This window comes from Ovis aries, chromosome 3 (genome assembly GCF_016772045.2).
Source record: "Ovis aries strain OAR_USU_Benz2616 breed Rambouillet chromosome 3, ARS-UI_Ramb_v3.0, whole genome shotgun sequence".
NCBI classification, from domain to species: domain Eukaryota; kingdom Metazoa; phylum Chordata; class Mammalia; order Artiodactyla; family Bovidae; genus Ovis; species Ovis aries.
In genome coordinates, this window is record NC_056056.1 from 155,417,201 (window position 1) to 155,440,485 (window position 23,285).

General features: G+C 41.4%; 1 protein-coding gene and 2 long non-coding RNA genes across 3 annotated transcripts in view; all 3 read right to left on the reverse strand.

Annotated features, from left to right (window-relative positions):
• The window catches only part of LOC121819126 (uncharacterized), a 69,716-nt gene extending 63,434 nt beyond the window's left edge, over window positions 1-6,282 (reverse strand). Inside the window, exon 1 of the long non-coding RNA XR_006059343.2 lies at window positions 6,198-6,282. This is a non-coding gene — a long non-coding RNA (uncharacterized LOC121819126). The remainder of the gene's footprint in view (window positions 1-6,197) is intronic.
• Window positions 6,283-9,193: 2,911 nt separating this feature from the next.
• LOC121819127 (uncharacterized) lies at window positions 9,194-11,551 on the reverse strand. Its single transcript, XR_006059344.2, has 2 exons — window positions 11,455-11,551; window positions 9,194-9,818 (listed from the first exon to the last, which is right to left on the reverse strand). It is a non-coding gene; the product is annotated as an uncharacterized LOC121819127 (long non-coding RNA).
• Window positions 11,552-20,224: 8,673 nt separating this feature from the next.
• TBK1 (TANK binding kinase 1) overlaps window positions 20,225-23,285 on the reverse strand; it is a 43,960-nt gene continuing 40,899 nt past the window's right edge. The window contains exon 21 of the mRNA XM_015094769.4: window positions 20,225-21,002. Coding sequence (XP_014950255.1) covers window positions 20,951-21,002 — 52 coding nt within the window. The 3' untranslated portion in view covers window positions 20,225-20,950. The remainder of the gene's footprint in view (window positions 21,003-23,285) is intronic.

Sequence of the window (23,285 nt, forward strand, 5' to 3'; positions counted from 1 at the left end):
TCATCTCACATGCTAGTAAAGTAATGCTCAAAATTCTCCAAGCCAGGCTTCAGCAATACGTGAACCGTGAACTCCCTGATGTTCATGCTGGTTTTAGAAAAGGCAGAGGAACCAGAGATCAAATTGCCAACATCCGCTGGATCATGGAAAAAGCAAGAGAATTCCAGAAAAACATCTATTTCTGCTTTATTGACTATGCCAAAGCCTTTGACTGTGTGGATCACAATAAACGGTGGAAAATTCTGAAAGAGATGGGAATACAGACCACCTGACCTGCCTCTTGAGAAATCTATATGCAGGTCAGGAAGCAACAGTTAGAACTGGACATGGAACAACAGACTGGTTCCAAATAGGAAAAGGAGTCCGTCAAGGCTGTATATTGTCACCCTGCTTATTTAACTTCTATGCAGAGTACATCATGAGAAACGCTGGACTGAAAGAAACACAAGCTGGAATCAAGATTGCTGGGAGAAATATCAATAACCTCAGATATGCAGATGACACCACCCTTATGGCAGAAAGTGAAGAGGAGCTAAAAAGCCTCTTGATGAAAGTGAAAGAGGAGAGCGAAAAAGTTGGCTTAAAGCTCAACATTCAGAAAACGAAGATCATGGCGTCTGTCCCATCACTTCATGGGAAATAGATGGGGAAGCAGTGGAAACAGTGTCAGACTTTATCTTTTGGGGCTCCAAAATCACTGCAGATGGTGATTGCAGCCATGAAATTAAAAGACGCTTACTCCTTGGAAGAAAAGTTATGACCAACCTAGATAGCATATTCAAAAGCAGAGACATTACTTTGCCGACTAAGGTCCGTCTAGTCAAGGCTATGGTTTTTCCTGTGGTCATGTATGGATGTGAGAGTTGGACTGTGAAGAAGGCTGAGCGCCAAAGAATTGATGCTTTTGAACTGTGGTGTTGGAGAAGACTCTTGAGAGTCCCTTGGACTGCAAGGAGATCCAACCAGTCCATTCTGAAGGAGATCAACCCTGGGATTTCTTTGGAAGGAATGATGCTAAAGCTCAAACTCCAGTACTTTGGCTACCTCATGAGAAGAGTTGACTCATTGGAAAAGACTTTGATGCTGGGAAGGATTGGGGGCAGGAGGAGAAGGGGACGACCGAGGATGAGATGGCTGGATGGCATCATGGACTCGATGGACGTGAGTCTGAGTGAACTCCGAAAGATGGTGATGGACAGGGAGGCCTGGCGTGCTGCGATTCATGGGGTCGCCAAGAGTCAGACACGACTGAGCGACTGAACTGAACTAAACTGAGGATGACTGCAGGAGTAGGAGATCCTGAGAAACCAAACCAGAGGAAAACAACAGAAACATTTTAAAGCACAAGTGTGATAGAATCAGTCTATACTGTCAAAAAAAAAAAAAGATCCTTCTGGTAGCAGTATGGAGACTGGAAGGGAACGAGCAGGATTAAAGAAAGGTGATCGATTAAAAACTCAGATCATCAATTTATATAATTCCTATGGTGAAGTCTACACTGTTTTGAACTCACTCTGCTGTCATTAAAAAAAAAGAGAGAGAGAGAGAGAGGAAATTGAACATATGTCTCTAATGCATGCAGGGTAAGCAATATATTTATTTATCACTGCATACATAAATTACTACATTAATACATTACATATAGAATAAAATGCATACAAATAGAAAAATTTAAGGATGATACTGATAGAACATCTATAATCTTCTCAGTCTCTAGGGCTTATCTTGCACACTGGCAGGTACTCATAGTATTGCCCTGATGCCTGTCTTGGCCTCCCTCTGGCCACGTTCTCCCCACAGAGCTCACAGGACACGCTTACCTAGAACCAACATGGCCAGCTTCTGGGCATCACTTGCTGGGTACCCAGGACTCAGAGTTTCTCTGCCCAAATGGTCTCCAGCTTGCTCCCAGGACCCATGCAGTCTTCTTGCCTGGGTCTTCCTTCAATAGGAGATGCCAGTGTGATCACCCTGAGGCCCAAGAGTTGGTCAGGAGCAATAGTATTGGTTGGGGTTGGACAGTTGCCCTCGTGCAAGGCCTTTTGTGCCACAGGACAGAACGGAGGGCTGAAGAGGAGGAGGGGTGGGCTGTAGACTGAGCGTGAGAATTGGCCTGTGAGCTAACTCTGTTTTGGAGACTGCTGTGCTGCAGAAATGAACTCACTGTAAGGAAGCCGGCACTGTCATCACCCACTGAAAACCAGAGAACATTTTCACCTAGAAAATCAGCACACACACACGGTGCTGGTGAGACTGCTGAGAATTTGATACTTTCAAGCAGCGTTGGCAGGAGTCCGAATTGAAACCGCCTTTTTGGGAAGGCAATTTGCGAACATATATATATAAAAATCTTCAAACGGGACTAACACTTTGACCCAGTAACACTGCTTCTAAGAACCTACCCTAAGGAAATAATCATGATGTGAGGAAAGACTTATGAGGCGGGATCTTCACTGTAATGGTAGGAATGCGGAAGCAATGGGAAGTCAGTTAGTATGTTACATCCGTGTGATGGAATACTGTGGCATGATCAGTAAGTGCTGTTGGAGAATAACATTCACTGGCATGAGAAACTGTTAAATTATACAGTCAAATTACTAAGGAGAATCTATGTTATGATTCAGTGTTTAAAATATATATGCATAGAAAAAAGGTAAGGCTATTATGTCAATTACCAATTATAGGGGTTTATTTGTGCTTTTATAGGGGTTTATTTTTTATTTGTGCTTTTTTACATTTTATACAGAGTTCATCTAATTCTTTTTGTAATCAGAAACAAATTACTTAATAATATTCATAATGGTGAGAGTACCATAATGGTTAAGAAATGGCATTGTTCTCAACTAAAAGAGATGAAGATGGACAGTCAGATTTTAGAGATGCCTAAAGGTTAGTGTCATGGTATAAACTGTGTTCTTCCCAGATTCATTTGTTGAAGACCTAACCTCATATGTCAGAATATGCTTGTATTCGGAGATAGTGCCTTTAAAGAAGTAATTAAGGTAAAATGAGGTTACATGGGTGGACTCTGATGCAATATGACTAGTGTTCTTATAAGAAAAGTATCTGAAGGCTTCCCTGGTGGTTCAGCAGGAAAGAATCTGCCTGCCAGTGCCGGAGACCTGGGTTTGATCCCTGACCTGGGAAGATCCCACATGTCGAGAAGCAAATAAGCCCGTGCGCCACAACAACTGAGTCTGTGCTCTAGAGCCTGGGAACCGCACCTGCTGAGCCCACACGTGCAACTGCTGAAGGCTGCGGACTCTAGAGCCTGCGCTCCACTCCAGGAGAGGCCACCATGGCCAGCCCGAGCCCGGCCACGGACAGTAGCCCCTGCTCGCTGCAACTAGAAAAAAGCCCATTCAGCAACAAAGACCAGCACCGCCAAAGATAAGTACATAATTAAAAAAAAAGTGTGTTAGGACACAGGCCACACAGAGCCCAAGGAGCAACCAGTGAGGACAGAGAGAAGGCGCCCACCTGCACGCCAAAAGGAGAGGCCTCTGGGAAACCAGACCTGCCGACACCTAGATCTCAGACTTCCAGCCTCCGGAACTGTGAGACAATCAAGTTCTGGTGTTTAAGCCGCCCAGTCTGTGGTGTTTTGTTATGGCAGCCCTAGTGAACAATGCAGCTAGTCCTGTTGATACGGAGAAAGAGGACTGACTTGAAGATGACCCCCTCAGGTGATGTCTGCCACAGGGTAAGGACGCTGGTGGAAAAGATGAATGGCTGAGCTCTAGGCAGTGTGAGATCCAGGTGCCAGTGGATTATGAAGGAGGATGTTCAGCTGGTAGCTGGGGGAGTGAGTCTGCAGTTCAGGAGGGAGCGCTGAGACGGGGTCACAGATGGGGAGTCGTTTATCTTAGTCAGATGTATGGCAAGGTCCGCGTTACGGCTGAGAGCCATCTGAGAGGGAGAGTGGCCTACTGGAAAGAGTGTAGTTTGTTGGTTAGACCGTCTGGATTTGAACTCTGCCTCTTCCTCTTCCTTACTGTAAAGCTCTGCACAAGTTATTAGCCCACTCTGAAGCTCAAGTGACCCTCTGGGAGCAGAGGGCATCTTGGAGCCTCACCATGCTCCCATGAGCCTTCAAATGATGTAACACATTAAGTCCGAGAATGCTCTTGAATAGGAGCTCACACAAAGTGGCAGCTATTCCTACCATAGTAAGAACTAGGCTGAGGCAAGCTCACTGATAGTGAAGGGGGTACTGCGAGGAAGACTGAGAAGTAAAATTCTGAGAGGCAAGAGGAGAAAGACGCAAGAGTGTGGAAAGGGAAGTCAAGACAGGAGAAAGTTTCAGGAAAACAGTTGGTCAGCCCTGGCACATGTCACAGAGAAGCCAATAACACAAGCATGGAGCATAGTGCAGAGATGCACTCCAACCCCTTATGCCACAGTTTTCCTTTCCAAGGTGTGCACCATCTTTTTTTTCTTTTTTTGAGAGCTCCATAGCTCTCCTCTCTTATCTGGGAACTAGACTGACACTGTTATTATTTATATGTGTTGATGTTCTAATAAACCCAACATAGGCCAACTGAATTAGAGAGGTGTGTGATAGTCAAATATTCTACAAGCTATTCAAGGTTTACTAGGCCATTAGGAAACATATTCTCTTTTTATGTTTTTGTCTCTCATTCATAATCAATTTTAATCTCTTTCACTGTAATGTCAAGCCTACAGCAGGCCCATTATTTCCTTTTATGAAAAGCATACTTCAAAAAAGAGACAGCAAAACCCAAATTGGGAAAGTTTTATCTACTTCTTGTAAACAAAGTTTTAATGGGATGGGGATACTTTTATGAGGAAGCACTGTTTTACAAGACTAACAGGAACTTTGGAAGGCTACCTACCCAATTTCACCTATACTAAAGGCACTTTTTAAAGACATGTAAACATTTCTGAAGTGAACTGTCTTACAATGAATGATGGATGTACCATATCATCTAATTGACAACATTTTCCTTCCCTTTTTTAAAGTTTTTTTTTTTTTTAAATCTGTTTAAATTTATTTACTTACTGACTGATCCACTTGGCATGGGGGATCTTAGTTCCCTGACCAGGGACTGAGCCCATGACCCCTGCAGTGGAAGCACAGAGCCTTAACCCTTGGACCACCAGGGACGTCCAGCATTTTCCTTTCTTTGTGGTTCATAAAGCATCACAACTGACAGTGTCTTAGATATGATCAAACACGACAATGATGTGCCTGAGGACCAGGCAAGCAATTCTAGAAACACAACCACTTATTGTTTTGTGACAACCTCTAGAACCTCTAGTAGTGATATGGTCATGTGGCAGACACACAGCCCTGGCAACATTTTCCATTGCTTAGCATTAAGACCAGCATCTTGCTACTCATGCCAAGAAACAAGACAGCTAATGGCTTAAAACCAGGCAGAATTCCTCTCTGGGCCCATTCCAGCCCCCATCACCTTCTCACTCTAAATACACATACATACACATGACAGTGCCACCTCCTGCTCCCCCACAGCCTTGCAGAGGCCTTCACTAGCCTCAGGATGGCTAATCTATCCATCACTGGCAAGAGAAAACTGGGAGATACCCCTCTTTTACTTATTCTCTGTTAAACCCTCATTTCGATTTTGTTGCTAATGAAGATCTACAGACAGCTGAAGCTACTAGAAACTCTGCTGATTATACCGGTGCCTTTATCACCAGACAGCTCTCATCACCCCCTGTCTACACCGTGAGCCCAAAGGCAATTTCTGTTGCTCCTCAAGAAAGATTTGGAGCTGAGGACTAACCCCTGGAGGTCCTTGAATCCTTTTAGGAAGAATCTAGCCAGCAAGACACATGTCTTTGATATTTATAACTGGTCAAAATAATGCTGGAGTTACTGTTCCATCTGTTATGGAAAATTAAACCTCTGAGCTGTCCTGTAATAGAAAGAAGCTGCAGGGCTTTGCTGTCACCACCCTTTGTTTAACTCATGCAACATTTGAAAGCACGTTGGTCTACAAGAAAATAAAGCTTACTTGTGATCTGGCTTATAAAAGGACTCAGATGACAAGAAACCCAAACAGCAGTCCCCGTTGAAGCTTTTATCCCCAGCCCTGAAGGCCAGCTGGGTCCTTTTGTAACATCAAAGGCACGAACAACTGAACCAGTGTCAAGACGGTCCTCCCAGTGGCCCGGGTGCCTTCAGAAAGTCAGAAGACAGGGGAACCTACCGTGTATGTGGGTTTTCTTCACCCGAAAGTTGATTTTGCCTGAGAGCTTATAAATCGCAGTTCCCATCTCCGAGCCCCGGCTCCGTGTGCAGCACAGAGAGACAGCTGAGGGCGACAGGCTGAGTGGGCCAGCTCCCGCTGACCTATGTGACTCAGAGCCCACCAGGCGGCCAGGCCTCCTTCCACTCCCTGGCTTCACGTATTTTTCCAACTGGCCACCAGCGTGCTCAGCAGCCCTGTTCGTCAGGGCTGTCAAACTCTCCCAGCCAGGTCTATAAATCAGGCCAGAAGAGGGCAAGGGTTTCCCAGTCCACAGTCTTAACTGGAGATGCCTGTATTGTGGTTAGGAAGGCCTCTGGACACAGATGGTCGAGGTGAGCTGTGAGGCTTTTGGCAATTTATTTAATCTCTCTGTGCCTCCATTACGTCTTCTGCACTGACTTTTGATAAGGACTTATAGGACTTCCAGGGTGGTCCAGCAGTTAAGATTCCCCCCTTCAAATATAAGGGGCATGGGTTCAATCCCTGGTTGGGGAACTGAGAGCCCACATACAGAGTGGTGTAGCAAAAAAAGAAAAAACTGCTTAGAATGATGTCCAGCATCGTAGTAAGCCTCTCCAGACAGTTACCCACTGATACTATAATTGTTGTTGAAGGAAGCCCTGTGCTTTTCCTATTAAGAAAATATGCATTTATGAGCATGGATGTTAATTGATTGGGTAACAGGTTTTAACGACTTCCAAGGATACTAGGAAAGTATCATACACTGTCAGGTCACAAGTCCCATTGTTTGGGGAAAAGGAACCCTTTACAACAGCAGTCAAGAATCAGGAGAAGTGAGGCTGCCTTCTTCAAGCAGGTCCATCAGTGGGCCTGTTTCATCTTTGCCCTGAGAACCCGAAGCTCCTGAGAGCATGGACTGCTGTGTAGCGTTGCTCTTGCCTCCTGTGAGAACTGCCAGCTTCTCCCCCGAGTGGCTGCGCTCTTCTGTCCCTGATCACCCCCTGTTGTCAACTTTGAGGCATTTTGATCCCTTGGTTAAATTCTCAGGTTAGTCCTGTGAGGGTGGTGGTAGGCTTGCTTCACTTTTCCGGTGCCTGGAGACAGAGAGGGGAGTTGATTTCACCAAAGGCGGATCTCACAGAAGGAAGTGGTCAGGATTTGGTACAAAACCCTCAGCAGCCCCAAAATAGCCTTTCTTCTCAGCTGGCTCTGTCATTTACCGGTGCGTGATCTGGGTTCTCAGTTTTCGCATCTGTAAAACAAAGGGGCGCTTCTAGGTGACCTGTGAGGTCTCTGTAGTTCTGACTTCCTCTGAGCTGGAGTTTGCACAAACAGGGAGGGAGGGGTTCCGTGTAACCCTCATAAAGGTAAAGGCTAGTATGGTTCATCTTCCTGAAGCATCAACATTACTTTTTACATTAAAATAAAATTGGGAGTGTGATGGAATGCAGTTCAAAATTTCCAAGTATTTTTTCAAGGAAAAAGTGAGATTTTAAATATGTTCACTTTTTCAATGGAAAAAGTAGTGATGATGGTTGAACACAGTGAATTAATGCCACCCAACTGTATATGTAAAAATGGTTAAAATAGCAATATTTCTGTTATATATATTTTTACCACAGTAAAAAAAAAACACAACAGTATTCGGGTAGAGAGCCCAGAAATAAACCCACACATACTTGGTTAACTGATTTTCAATGAAGAACAAAATTCAGTGGAGAAAGGGTAACAAACGGTGCTGGGGCAATTGGACATGCATATGTTTTTTGCATATTTTAAAATAAACTTCATACCTCTCATGATGTATAAGAACTTATTCAAAATGTATCACAGATTTTAAATGTGAGGTCTAAAGCTATACAATTTCTATAAGAACACATAGGAGGAAATCCTTATGTTTTTGGGTTAGGCAATGATTTCTTAGATAAGACACCAAAAGCATGATTAATATAAGAAAAATGGCAAATCAGATTTTATCAAAATTAAGAGCCTCTTCTCTTCAAAAGGCACTGTCAAGAGAATGAAATGACAAAGACTGAGAGTCAATATTTGCAAATCTGATTCGGAAATATACAATGAATCTCAAAACTTAACATTCAGAAAGTAAACAGTCAATATAAAAAATGGACCAGGACGTCCTTGGTGGTCCAGTGATTAAGAATCCTCCTGCCAGTGCAGGGGACATGGGTTTGATCCCTGATCCGGGAGGATTCCACACGTCAAAAGGCAACTAAGCCTGTATGCCACAAGTCCTGAGCCCGTGCTCTGAGCCCATGCGCTGCAACAAGAGAAGGCCACACACCCACAGCTGGAGCTCAGCCCCCACTCACCACAGCTAGAGAAAGCCCATGCACAGCAATGAAGATCCAGCACAGTCAAGAGTAAACAAACAATAAGAAATGCATTTAAAAAATGGGCCAAAGAGTTGAACAGACGTCATCAAAAAAACAGAAGACACACAGATGGCAAATAAGTACATGAAAAGATGCTAGATATTATTAGTCATTAGAGAAACGAGAGTTAAAAGCACAATGTGATACTGCTAGGCACCTACTAGAATGGCTAAAATGGAAAACAGACCATAGCACGTCCTGGGGAGGACCTACTGGAACTCTTTGTCACATGCTGCTGATGCAGATATAAAGCGGTAGGACTACTTTGGAAGAATACTTGGACAGTGTCTTAGAAAATTAAATATACAGCTACCATATGACCCCACCATACCACTCCTATGTATTTACCCAAGAGAAAGGGAAGGCTTTGTCCATACAAAGACTTGTTCACAAATATCACAGCAGCATTATTTTTTAATAGTCCTAAACTGGGAAAGAACTCAAACGTCCATGAGCAGATTAATAGATAAACAAATTATGGCACATTGAAATACTATTCAGTGATTTTTAAAAGGAACTATTTTGATATACACAACAATATAAATGAATTTCAAAATCATTATACTAAGTGAAAGAAGCCAGACCAAAAAAAAAAAAAAGTACTTGTTGTAAGAATCCATTTATAGAATATTCCAGAAAGTGCAAACTAATGTACAGCAACAGAAAGTGGTTGAGGGGTTATGTGGTGGGGGCAGGAGGGGTTTAAGGGAAGGATGATAAAGGCGCATGAGGGGGTTTTGGGGAGTGATGGATGTGTTCATTATCTTGACTGTGGTGACTCCCAAGTTACGAGATTAAGCTCTTTAGATGGGATTGGCTTGGCAGAAAAGGGTATAGGGTCCCAGGTAGCAGGGTATGTGCATAGTACTTGAATGGAAATGTCTCACCCGGCTTGATTGCCATAAAACACGAAAATTGAGTCCCTTGAGATTTATCTCTTCTCTTGTCATAGCAATAATTCAAATGAATAATCTGTTGGTTAGGCTTCCCTGTATTTTTGCAGACAAATGATACTGCCTATAAGTGCAAGGGCACATTAGATTCAGGTGTGACTGGATCCAGGGGCTCAAACGAGATGACTGGCCCTTGCTCTATCTCCATCTCTTCATTCTCCTGTCTGTGATGGCTCCATCTCCAAGAAGGTCTTCTCTCAGGGTGGCAAGATGACTGTCAGCAACTCCTGGCATGCAGCTAGCAGACAGAGTGCTTCTGGATTTCTTAAGTTCTGTCAAAAGATCCAGCACTGACTCAGGTTGGATGGACTTACATGTCTATGTCTAGGTGTTAAAAAGTGCTGACTGGCCAGGCTTGGGTCATGTGTTCGCCCTTGGATCAACTCCAAGTAGGAAATGAATGGTTTCTCAATGAAAACCAGACACCCACTGCACCTTCAACATGAACCCCTGCAAAGAACTACCAATTAGCTTAGCATGGTGCTTGATCCCACTCCCTGAAAGCTTGACAGTAGCTGCATTCTGTATTAAAGATACACAGATTTATGAACTCACTTGATCAGGAAACACACTAAAGTTCTGACCACTCGGTGTAGCAGGTTTTCTATACCTTATTCCTTTCAAGCTCTGACTTCAAAGCTAATTGTATTTCTTTGCATATGATCATTCAGTCTAGGAAAACACACAAGAGACTTCCCTGGTGATCCAGTGATTAAGAATCAACCTTCCAGTGTTGGAGATGTGGGTTTGTTCCCTAGTCGGGGATCTTAGTTTGGGGCAACTAAGCCACAGCTAGAGAAGCGCATATGCACAACAAAGACCCAGCACAGCCAAAAATAAAAATAAATAAAAAGGAAAAAAGAAAAGCACTCCACCCCTGCTGTATTAAGCATTTTCTCTAGATGGTACTTAAAATTTCCAACAATCCTATGAGAATATTTCAGACTGAGGTCCAGGAAGGTTAAGTAATTACGTGAGGTCAAGCTTGTGAGGGGGAGTCGAGCCTGCCCTTGGCTGCCCCTCTGCAGGTAGAGGCCTGTCTGCCCCATTACCAGGAGCCCTAGCTGCACAGGTCAGTCCCAGAAGCTTGGCTTCTCAGCCTCACCTGTCTTGTGTGTTCTCCAACACCCGCTTAGAGGCTATTAGAGATAAAATGAGATGAACCTGCTCTTTCAATGTCTTCTCAAGGCTAAAGAGAGCTTTCCTTTGTAGCCAATTTAATGTATAAGGGTATTTTTCGTTTACTGACATCAGACTCAGGAAGGAATGTTCTATTTTTGGTACATTTCAATGTATCTTTTAAGATCACTGTATAACCACCAGGTTGATGTGAAGGAAGGAGCATTGCCCTATTTAGAAGGAGACCTGAATTCCTCTAGTTTTGCCTTTGCCCACCACTCCCTGTATGACTTCTGAAAATCCACTTAACCTGAGTCTCAGTTTCATGAAGTTGGATTTGATCAGGGTTTCCCGCTGGTGGTAGGTAGACTTACCATGGTGGTACCTGAAATGAACACTTTATATTTTCCTAAATCATATACACATTTTAATGTGTAAAAATATAATAGTACCCCAAGTCAATTATTTTCTAGGTATTTCTTCTTAGGATGATGCTAAGTAAAATGGGTATATTATTTAGTTTTTTATATATATATATATATATATATATGTATTAAGAGAATTCTAGTAGAGGCTTATGCAAATATGGCAAAAAATTGCAACAATGGTCTATGAATGATGGAAGTTTAGGAATTCCTGGATTGGGAAATGGAGCTACAGTTTACTGAACCAGGAACCTGGCCCTTTGTAAGCATTAATTCTTAATATCCTAAGCAATAAGTACTGTTATTATCATCTTTATATTATCAAAGAAGATGCTGTGGCAGAGAGGGGAAGTTGCTTTCTTACCAGTATGTGGCCAAGCCAGGCTCTGACCTCAACCATGTTCTTGGTCCTTGTGCTCTGATGGCGACCGTGGACGGGGGTGCCGTGTGGAGGATTTACTGAGACCGGAAGGTAGGGGTGTGTGATTCAGTAGGCCCAGGGATGAAGGCAGCATGGGCACCACCTGGGGAGCTTGTTGAAGCTGCAGAGTCACAGCCCCTCCCCCAGGAGTACGGGTCCTTAGGCTGGAGGGTTTGGGAGGCAAAGTTTTAACAATCACCCCAGGACGTTCTGAAGTAAGAGGACCTGTGGTCTCACACTGAGAAGTGGCTGTGGTCCTCAGAATAATTAGAATAATGAGTAGCTGTGGGGAGATGAGGTCACTACTGACCTCCCTCCCTCCCTTGTTCACCTGGCTTGTCATACTTGCGGCTGTTTGCAGCCTGTGGGGCAGAAGTAATGAGCTGACATCATGTCTCTTTCAACTGCTCCGTTTACACATCACAGTGGCAGCAAGGAATCAATTGATCTGTATTCTCAAGTCGGTTCTGACAGATCTCTCTGTTCCTGATCACCCTACCAGAAGAAAAGAAACTCCAGAACACAGAACAGCAGAAAAGCAAACTTTGAAAAAATTCAGTGCAGAGTCAAATAAATTCTAGGTCTGCAGAATCTCACCTACACTCACTGATGCCACCTACCAGCCTGCTCCCCGCTTCCACAGCCGAAGCTCATTATGATTGCAAGTAGGCTGAGTATATGGGGCTTTAAAAGGCTGAAAATAGTGGAAGAATGTGTATGTCTCTTCCAAAGAGACAATGAGGACAAGAGATGCCATGACCCAGGACAGCTTTGCTAGTCAGGTCTGCCCAAAAGTGAGAGAGAAAAAAGGAGGAAAAAGAAGAGAGGATGCTTTCAGAGCTTCTGAAAGGAGGACGTGAACTTTTGGTTAGTCCCTTCTCAGATGAACACTTTAGAAAAGAGGGAAGAACTGTACACAAACGACGACAATCAAAGTACAAGATGGTAACAGCAGCATAAGAGAAGTACAGATATCTTGAAATAGATATAAAGTTTGATGAGCAGATGAACAAAAAGGTTTTTGAAACTCTAAGACCTGATGCCCAACAACTGGATGAACAGAATGAAGCCGGAACCTGAGCTCTTCAGGATGCCAGAATCCCCCCATTTCCCATTTTTCTTACATCCAACACTTTTCCTTTTGATTAAAGTGTTAGTCGTTCAGTTGTGTCCTACTCTTTGCAACCCCATGCACTGTGGGTAGCCTGCCAGGCTCCTCTGTCCATGAAATTCTTCAGGCAAGAGTATTGGAGTGGGTAATCACTGCCTTTTCTAGGGGATCTTCCCAACCCAGGGACTGAACCCAGGTCTCCCACATTGCAGGCAGAGTCTTTACCAGCTGAGCCACAAGGGAAGTCTTTCTTTTTGGTTATTCCACCTGGAATTTTGCAGGCATCTGAGTTTGCGTATCAGCACGATGTGGATGCTGATGCAGTTATTGCAGAGGATGCAATGCAGGAAGTATGTGGAGATGGGACTGACTATGTGGGCTCGACTGAGCTGGGCCTTGGACGGCATACAAAGGAGTCAGTACCTTAAAAGTCAGCGGATCTCAAATAGAGCATTGGCGCCCTCTTTAGACCCTGCACCTTGACCCCATGGAGCATCATGAGAGGTGTTCTGGGAGTGAGTGGTGCAGGAGACTCAGAAACAAAACAGAACTGTAAGCAACAGGGAGCTACAATGCAGTGTGTGACTCGGGAGGGACAGTGACGGGAGCATACACATGCTTTAGAAACCTCACTCTGGGGGAAGCTGGGAGCGTGATGGGAGGAAGGAAGGGAAGAAGGAAGAATGACTGAAGCCAGAACAGCTAGCAAGTGACAGCAGCAATCCGATGGGACTCGGGGCCTCCCTCCCACCACCAGCTTTCCAGCCCCTCCCTGGTCAACTGACCCACTCAGGAACTGGGTTGTGGGCAGATCAGCCCGAGGTGAAGGCCACTTTGTAAAAACATTTGTTCTTGTTGCAGTCTGCTTTTTCCATCCCCAAATTCAGAGTCTTTGGTCTTAGGCTATAAGTGACTCTGAATCATATACAAATTTGGGAGCTGGTCTTTACAGAGAGCACCTGCTGAAGCCTGGCAGACCTGGGGGGCAAGGAGGGGTTTTCTGGACCCACAGAAGACATTTTTATCTACAGAGTAGCATCCAAACAAGGAAGCCCATGTGGTTTAAAGCAAATGAACAGAGAAGTGACTTTCTTTCCCCTGAAAGCAATCAATGCTCAGCTCCCATCCCTTCACACCACGTCCCTGTGCCTGACACCTTGGGTTTGGAAAACGTAGCTGCTCTAGAAGCAACACTATTCTGGATTCCCAGAGGGGTTCAGCAACCCAAAGCAGTGGGAGGGGATAGAATTGAGGAAATCCTTGCTCTTCTTTCTTACCCAGGGAACCAGATTTTCAGGATTAGTCCTGTTAGTGTTCTGTTTTGTTGCATTTTAAACCCCTCCTGGGACAGAGAAACTGGAATCCCCAGCTTCCTTAGCTGAAACCAAGTAGGTGGATGGCTACAGAAATCACAGCCAAATAGTTTGGGGGGTAGGAGAGGGGGAGGCTTCTGGTCCCTTAATTTCTTGGGTTGGCACTCCTGGTACATTCCTGGTCATTATCATGAATGAGCTCTCAAATCTCTTGGCAAATCATCCAAATCGTTTGATGGTGAAAGTGAAGTCACTCAGTCATGTCCAACTCTTTGCGACCCCATGGACTGTAGGCTACCAGGCTCCTCCCTCCATGGGATTCTCCAGGCAAGAATACTGGAGTGGGTTGCCATTTTGGTGATCAGTCCTAAAATTGCCGTTGACAAAAGACTTGATTAGATGCTGTGTGTATGTGTGCATAACATGTTTGTGTTCTCTTGTGTGCCTGCTGGGTCAGGCGAGAGAGTGGGATGAAGAACTGAAACATCTTAACCACACATTTCATCGACAGCACTGAGCATGTCCTACCATGGGTCTATCACCGTGCTGGTGTTTTGGTGACTAAAAGAAGCTAAGGGCGGGTCCTTGCCAATTTCTCCCTACGTCCTCCAGCAGGAGCTGAGATGAAAATAATAGATTTGACATCTGGGAACAGAAGCTTTGTTGCAATTTCTATTATTACTTTATATGCTCTCAAAAAAAGAAAGTTTGGAGCCTAGAGAAGATTCATTCTGTAACATAGGCTTTTTGGTATTTTCAAAGGTGTTCTACTTTGAACTTTCCGGATCTGTCTAGAAAACCATGTCACAGGAAACACTGCATTTCCAAAAGTACTTGCTTTCATGCCTCCTGGTGTTCCAAAAGGGTCTGCTGTTTCTAAAGCACTTATAAGTATGAAATTAAAATTTTGAAGCTTCACAAGTTGAACGTCTCGTAGTTTCACAGACTCCCCCTCTCTTCTAGAGATGAGATCAATGCAGCAAGTAGAAGGGCTATGTTCTCATGATTTGGGGGAATAGATCCAGGAGGGCTCTGAAGGGGGGTGAAGAGTTCAAACTCAGGCAAAGATGAAACCAAAATTCACTTCCCCTGACTATGTCATTTTTCAGCTGTGTGTCTTGGGCAAATTATTAAGCTTCTTTAAGAAATCCCACTTGTTTAACTTTGCATTTGTTCTTGGGCTCATAGACATTTAAGGTCTATCTAATTCTAAGACTTTAATGTGCCCAAAGGCTACATCAACACCCTCAATCAGTCATTTTTTTTTTCAGTGTCCTCTTTTCAGTAATGACCTCAATACTTCTTAGCTAGCAGGAATAGTAACAGGAATCCAGAGGAGTGAACCACATTCATATTTAACACATATATCTAGGCTCCCATTTGGAGAACCTACACCACTTTTTTTTTTGCTTTCAAGGATCAAAAATTAGCTTTCTTGAATGCACCATTAGGACTAGAAATAGAAGCTGACATCTATTCAGAACTTGTGTGGCAGGTTTTGATCTAGATGTGCTAATTCCATCAACACGCTAATTATTAATGATATAATAATTTTTAATTTAGATTAACTTCCTTGCAGTATAATTCACGCATGCACACACACACACACACCCCTGACACACCCACTCACACACACCCCCACACCCATCCCCTGAGTTTTAAACTAGATTATACGTATTTTGATAGTGAAAAAGAACGGAAGTATCAGTTTAAAGAAAAAGAGATGACTGAAATGTACCAGGCCCTACATTTTGTAAAGTCCTTAATCAGATACCCACAGTCATTTCTGTATCAGTTAAAGGAAGCTGTGGTGGTGGCTCTTCTATCATATCATCAGATTATGCTGGAATACCTACCAGACAAAGGGTAAATATTAGCTCTTATATGACACGCAGAGCTACGTGGGTGTCAAAAAGCTCTATTAGTCAACTGCAAGATGAAACACTGTGAAGGAAGAGCATCTGCTCACCTTGTTCCCGGCGGCATTTCCAGACCTCCTCCCAGGGGCAGTGTAGGAAAATGAGAGCTGGGCTCTGCAGAAGGGGTCAAGAATCCTCTTCCCCCCAACTCCCTGTCCTAGGACTCCTCATATTCCAGCCAGGCAGGACCAGATGGAAATGCAGCGCTACACTGAAGGTGCTTTAAAACCTTACCTTAACGCTTGACTAAAATATGCTGTATAAACTGACCCAAAGAAATAAAATGGTCCATTGACTTTTTAAATTTTCTATGACAAGGGGAATGCATTTGATTATTCTTTTTTTGCTTATTCTAAGGTATTTTAACTCCACAAGCAAGTTGAGATTAACTGATAAAAAGAGCTCCTTTTTTAAAAAAAAAAAAAAAAGCTAAACATTCTCCATCTCTCTTTAGAAAACATCTCCAAACCCAAAAGCCTATAGAGCATAAATTGGATTATAAAATGTTCATGGCTTTTAACATCTCACCTTCAAATTGCTTTCTCTTAATTTTCTCTCAGAAAACCATGTTAAATAACTTTTTAAAGGTTTTAAGAGCTTTGTTTTTTCTCCCTACTTGAGAGAGGAGGCTCCATTTTAGTAACAGAAAAAAATGTATTTCAAATGAAGCATTAGCCTCAGATAACTTACCTCGCCCCTGGCTCCAGAGCAACTTGGATTTCTGATTCTTCGAGCAGGTTAGTGACTTGGGGAACCAGTAAAAGAGCCGGGCTATTCTTCTGAACGTCTTATTAAAGTCACTTTTGATGGCCATAGCCAGTACTACTGAGTGCTTCAGAACAGCCCTCCACGAGAGTGTGGATGAGGAAACACAGTAACACCCACATGTGACGCTTTAGCTGTGAACTCTCTCTCAGCCGATATGTCTGGGGACCACCTGTCGGCCCTAAATCCCCTTCCTCCGTCATTCCTTCGCTGTCCTCTGGACCTTGGCCCTCGTAACTAGAAACTGTATTAATAGATGTTCTTTCTAAAGAAGGAGTTTTAAGCTTCAGAAACTCTAACCTGATGCAACACTTGATAATTTTTAAGTATAGACACCACCCCTGCCCCACCTCCTCCAAAGAATTACAATTACTTTCACACAGGGCCAAAGTCACCAGTATCCACTAACACAGCATCCAACAGAATTGTCAACGGCAGTCTGCAGGACTTGCTGGTGTTTAACAAGCTACTTCTAAAAGCCATAGCCTTGATCCCATTTGTTTTGTACATTTTTTATTGGAAAAGTGAAATGTATTTTAAACCTTGGCAGGAATCTATCACAGAAAGAATGAATTTGACTGATTCTTACAAGTCAAGAAGTGTATAAAAGACAAAGACCCATCATCACTCCTGGAACTACATCTAACAACTGATCTTTGTGCATTCTGTTTATGTCAAAAGAAATAAACTTATTCATATATTAGTCCTTAAAACAGCCTGATGTTTGACGCTTGGACAGTGCTTTTTTTATGTGACACACTACATTTTTGGAGCTGACTTATACACACCCACTAATATTACCAGTTTCTGTTTCCAAGTCAGATGTTTTTGTTTCCTACTCTACGTCCATGAGTTCTTATGAATTTGCTTAGGAGTCTGCTTATAAGTGACAATTGGGGGAGAAAGTCCAATTAAAACCATAGTGTAAGACTTTCTGATACTCTCCTCGTCCTAAAAACAGGATGTAGGCTGGTGATCTTGCCCAAAATGATAGCATTAAGACTTATGTTTTCAGTGTCTGCCCCCGCACGTTTTAAATGTTTGAGTAACTGTAGTCATGGGGTCGCAAAGAGTTGGACATGACTGAGCGACTGAACTGAACTGAACTTTTCTATAGCACTTCCTCAAAGACAAAAAGTACAAGGTGAAAACTGCCCTTCTGAGTGGAGTTAGGGCACAGATAAAAAGACTAGCTCTGGTTGTGCCTGTGACTCTGATGGGACAATAAAAGTTCTGACATTTCAGTTGAGACTGTTTTTACCTACTGATAATTCATAATTCCTTTCTTAATTCCAAATAACAAACCTCTTTTAGCACAGAACACCACAAAAAGCAAACTTCATCACTTAAAAAAACCCCAGAAAAACAAACAAAAACACATTCTGGATAACTTACTGATGCAGGTATTACATTTTTTAAAGGAATATTTTGAGGAAAAGATCTTTTATATCTAATGAGATACTCTGACAGTGTAACGAGGGCTATAAGCCACTTACTCAGTATTTGGTCATTTCCAAAATAATCAAAATGGGACCTTTAGAAGATATGATGGGATTATTTTCCACATTTCTTCCCTAACCTCTAACTTCTTTTTTATTTACTAAAAGATATCCCTGTTTTCCCCACATAATTTACATTCACTTATTTCATTTTTGATTATTTCTTCTACTAGAACCATAATCTCTTTTTTACATTAAGAATTAAATCTTACCTCACACCTGTCAGAATGGCTATCATCAAAAAGAACACAAATAACACATGTTGGTGAGGATGTGGAGAAAGGAAACCCCTGTACACTGCTGGTGGGAATGTGAACTGATCAGTCACTGTAGAAAACTAAAGCAGAACTGTCATATGGTAGCAATCTACTCTGAGGCATATATCCAAAAACCCCGAAAGACTAACTTGAAAAGATGTGTGCATCCCAATGCTCACAGCAGCATTATTCACAGTTGCCAAGCTACAGGAGCAACCTAAGTGTTCACCGACAGATGAATGGATACAGATGTGGTGCGTACATACATAATGGACTACCACTCAATCATAAAAAAAGAATGAAACTTTACCATTTGCGACAATGTGGATGGACTTGGAGGGCATTATGCTAACTGAAATAAGTCAGAAAAAGACAGATACAGTACAATATCACTTTTATGCAGACTCCTAAAAATACAACAAATTAGTGAATAGAATAAGGAAAGAAATAGAGTCACACATAAAGAGAACCAACTAGTGCTTACCAGTGTGGAGAGAGAAGCAGAGAGGGGCAAAATAGGGTAGGGGATGAAGAGCTACAAGCTACCATGTAGAAAATAAGCTAAAAGTATAGACTGTGCAACAAGGAATAGAGCCACTACTTTATAATTACACATGGAGTGTAACCTTTAACACTGTGAATCACTATACTGTACATCTGTAACATAGAATATTGTATATTACTGTACATCAACTTAAAAAAACTACCAAAAAAAGAAAAGAGTTAAATCCACCAACTCTTTCACTTGTTGCATTTAATATTTTTAATCCCTGTCTTTTGGAAATATATCCAAATACTGAAAAAAAAAAAAAAGCTACTAAACTAGAGATGTAACTTATTTTAAAGCTAATTTTACTTACATAGTAACTGAAAACTTGGCCAGCAGACCAATGTCACTCACTATCCATTTACTGACATAAGATGTTTTGAATGAAGATACATTCTTGAGAGTAGTCTATTGAAAGTAAATGCGCTTGATTTACATGCTGCTGTAATGAGGAATAGAACAGTAAGTCTTAACCAATTACTAGCGTGGATAAGAACTGATCTTACCAGGACAACTTACACAAGTTATACAAATACAGTCCCCACAGCAAGGGTTTGTTTATTGATGTTCTTTTCTAGAGGTGCTTGAATAAAAATGAAATTTGCAAATATATTAACTGACCATATAACTCAGGTAAAATTATTACCTAGTATCACAATTAAAGACATTCACGTTAGATGGTCAAATGGAAAATTAAAATTATAAGAGATTAAACACCCCCTTGCCCCACACATTCTCTGACTAAACAGTTTTTGATGGTGACAACTGTCACTCACAATCAAAGTAATGTCAAAGTAAAGTAACGTCATTTACCCCTGTATTTATTTCTCTAATGTGTACATGTGACACTTAAATTCCCCACCACAATAAAGTATCAATTTGAGATTTCAAATAACATCCTAATCCGTTTTCAGTTTTCCAGTGTCCATGGTAGCCAAAATTTACTCTTTAAAACATGGTCTCTTCATGATATACAGGTTGAACACGATCATACGTCAATCATCTAAGAAATCAGAAGCCAAAACCAAAACCTAATTCTTCTGGGATAAAATAATTTCATATCGAGCACAATTCTTTTGTCTAGAACCTTGGGTACATTTTTCAAAGAGAAGGCTCTGTTTTGGATTTGTACAGCATATGTTTATGAAAGAACTTCTACTAAATTTGGAATCAATGGTTTAGAAGAGACACAGAATTGGCCCTCGTCCAATTTCTGAGGCTAACTGACCATTACCACCCACAGTATTTTTCAAAAGATAACTTTTGTTTCTCAAACTGTTGTACACAGAAAAATACAAACTGTTACATTAAAATCAAGAAATTTATTGATATTTCTTCATGAAATGGTAAGCAGAATTAAAGTAAAGAAGAAATGTACAGCCTAAAACAGTTGAAATGATCCTAAAATTTTTATGACAATTATACATTTATGGCCAAAATAAAAAATGAACAGTTTTTAATAATTCATCACTTTAAAAATTTTGCTTAGTAATTTACCTGAAATTAAACAGATAGGAAGATAACTGGGATAATGCCACTTTATCCTTCTCAAAAAAACCGGGATCCTAGTTACAACAGTGGTTCGGTTCTGCTCTCCACTCACAGAAGCTATCTCACCATTCTGTCACTTACAAACATGTCAACAATCAGCCTTTACTGATTTGTAAGGATGCCAATTTTGGTTCCACTTAAAAATGTTTTCAGCAGGCAGTCGGAGATACATGAGTTAGTTGGCCTTACTCAGAAAAGTCGACCATCAGTATCTCAGAATATTGGTCATGGCTTTCTTCTAAGTGCTAACTGAGGTCAAATGTCCTCATATAATTATGAATGTTAAAAGGTAAAATTACATCTTAACAGCAGCCAAAAATTTATATATTTTTATGTATTTACAATATTATACATATTTACATGACCACATCAAATAGTGAAATATAGAAACAAGAGACCACCTATACAGGCATTCATTTAATGCCTCGACATTATTTTCTTGTGCAAACTGAAGCCTGCCTCAGACTTCTTATAAAGCTAAAGACAGTCGACATTGCGGAGGCCACCGTCCATGGTTAATGAGCCAAACCTAAAACACAAAAGGAAAAAGGCAGTCTCACAAGATTCACTTAATTGACCTCTAACATTTTAAAGAATATAAAATACTTCTTAGATGAACAAACTATTCTTTTTAAGGAGTTAACCAACTATAATGTGCTCTATTTTGAAAACAGAGCAAAATAAACTTGCTCTAATTTGAAACACAGTGGTATTATTAAAAATATTTGAAAAAACACAACTCAATGGCTTGGGAAGATTTCTTAAGAGAAAACAAGGAGTGACATAATCTAGAAAGCGTTAGGATGAGTTGGGTAATTTTTTCGGGATGGGATTCATAAACAAAGATGTGGAGCTGGGAGTCAGGGACAGTGTGGAATGGAATCCTGCTGGAACAGAATGTTATTTGTAGGAATAAAACTGGGTGATTAGGCTGGCATCAGACTATTATATTCTTTGTATTCAGTACAAATTTATATTTGACTTTTTAGGTAGCAGGAATTTAGAAATTTTTGAGTCAAAGGAGTGGAATGATTAGATCAGTATCTGGGAAGATTAGTTTGGCTGTAAAACTGATGACAGATGAGAAGGGCTGGTTAAGCTTATAGACAGGATTATGACATGGCTCATGGGGCAGGGCGGGGGTGGGGGAAGGAGACCTAAATGAGGCTGATGAGGGCAAGAGGGAACATTCTGAAGGAAGATGGGAAGGGCTGGTTAAGCATACAGACAGGAGATTATGACCATGGCTCATGAGGGAGGGGAAAGGAGAGCTAAATGAGGCTGATGAGGGCGACAGGGAACATTCTGAAGGAAGACTACCAAACATGATGAAAGGAGGTAAAGAAAGAGCTAGTGTCTAAAACAAGTTATGTGCATGGAAGGAGAAGAAAGGGGTAGAAGATGAGGAAATTGCAGAGGAAACTGAGTTGGGAAGGACGATAAGTGATTTTAGATACAAAGTGACAGATATCTATGTGGAGACAGTGTACAAGACTTGGTTTCTATCACTTGTTCTGGCACAAATCCTTAAGTGGTCACTCAAACATTTAAGTTATGATTCTGCCATGTCTGGTTACGCATGCATTGTCAAGCCAGCAAATAAAACATCACTAACTGGACATGCTTTGGGAAGTGCGGATTTTCTTTCACAAAACAGAAGTGATTCAATATATCAATAAAATTTTGTTAAAAAATTTTAATAATCTTTTCTACTTGCTAATCTTTAGCCTTTCAGGATAAATTCAGAATTTAGCTAAAGTTGTGAAGAAAATAGTTTGAATAAATTTATGAAGTTATAAAGAGATAATTACTATGTAGATGCTATAAACCAATAGGAAAAGACTTTAAAACCTAACAGGCAATTCACAGAAAAAAAAAAAATGAAACAAATGAAAAGATGTTTGATATCACTATTAACTGAAGAAATGCAAACTAAAATAAGACACCAGCTTCTACTAAATAAATTGGCACTTGAAAAAGTGGTAACATTCAATGGGATAACAAGCAAGTCTTTCAGAGAACAAACTAACAAAGCTTATCAAAATTTAAATATGCATAACCTCAGACCCAACAATTCTGTATCTAGAAACATCAAGAAATCAACCCTTCAAAAATTCTTACACAAGCACATGAAGAGATATATGAACATGTATGTTCACTGAAGCACGGTTTGTAATTGTGAAAAATTAGAAACAATTTAAATACCCAATAAACAGGGATGCACTATAGATATGGTAGATGAAAACGCTAGAATACCAGGCAGCTGCTGAAAATGAGAAAACTAAAGCTATAGGTATGGATGTGAAAAAGTGCTCTTGATATATAGCCTTAAATGAAAAAAGACTAAACCAGTGTGAACAGAATGACTCCATTCTTATAAAATACACGTGCACAACAAACTATTAATACTGAGTACTTCTATGGGGGTGGAGGAGTATGAGACCGTAGATGAAGACTTTCATTTCAATTTTCACAATTACACACGGCTAAAAGTTGATTTACCAATTCATTAAATTCATTAAGAAGGCTGATGATACTACAGAAGTGTCTGATAATGTTCTGCATGTAGCTCAAATATCATGTGATTTCCTGACATTTAATCTTTTCAAGCCTTAGGAAGATGTGTGGTCTTTTATGTGAGAGAACAGAGTTAGTAGGGGGAAGATGATGTGAGGACATAGGAGGCTGGGTTCCAGCTCCAGTTCATCTTCTCAGGTATGAACTTCAGCATCTGTGGAACACTGACAATGACCATCTGTACACCTTGGAATGCAAGGCTGGAACGCATGCTTAGTGAGGCCATATAGCATGA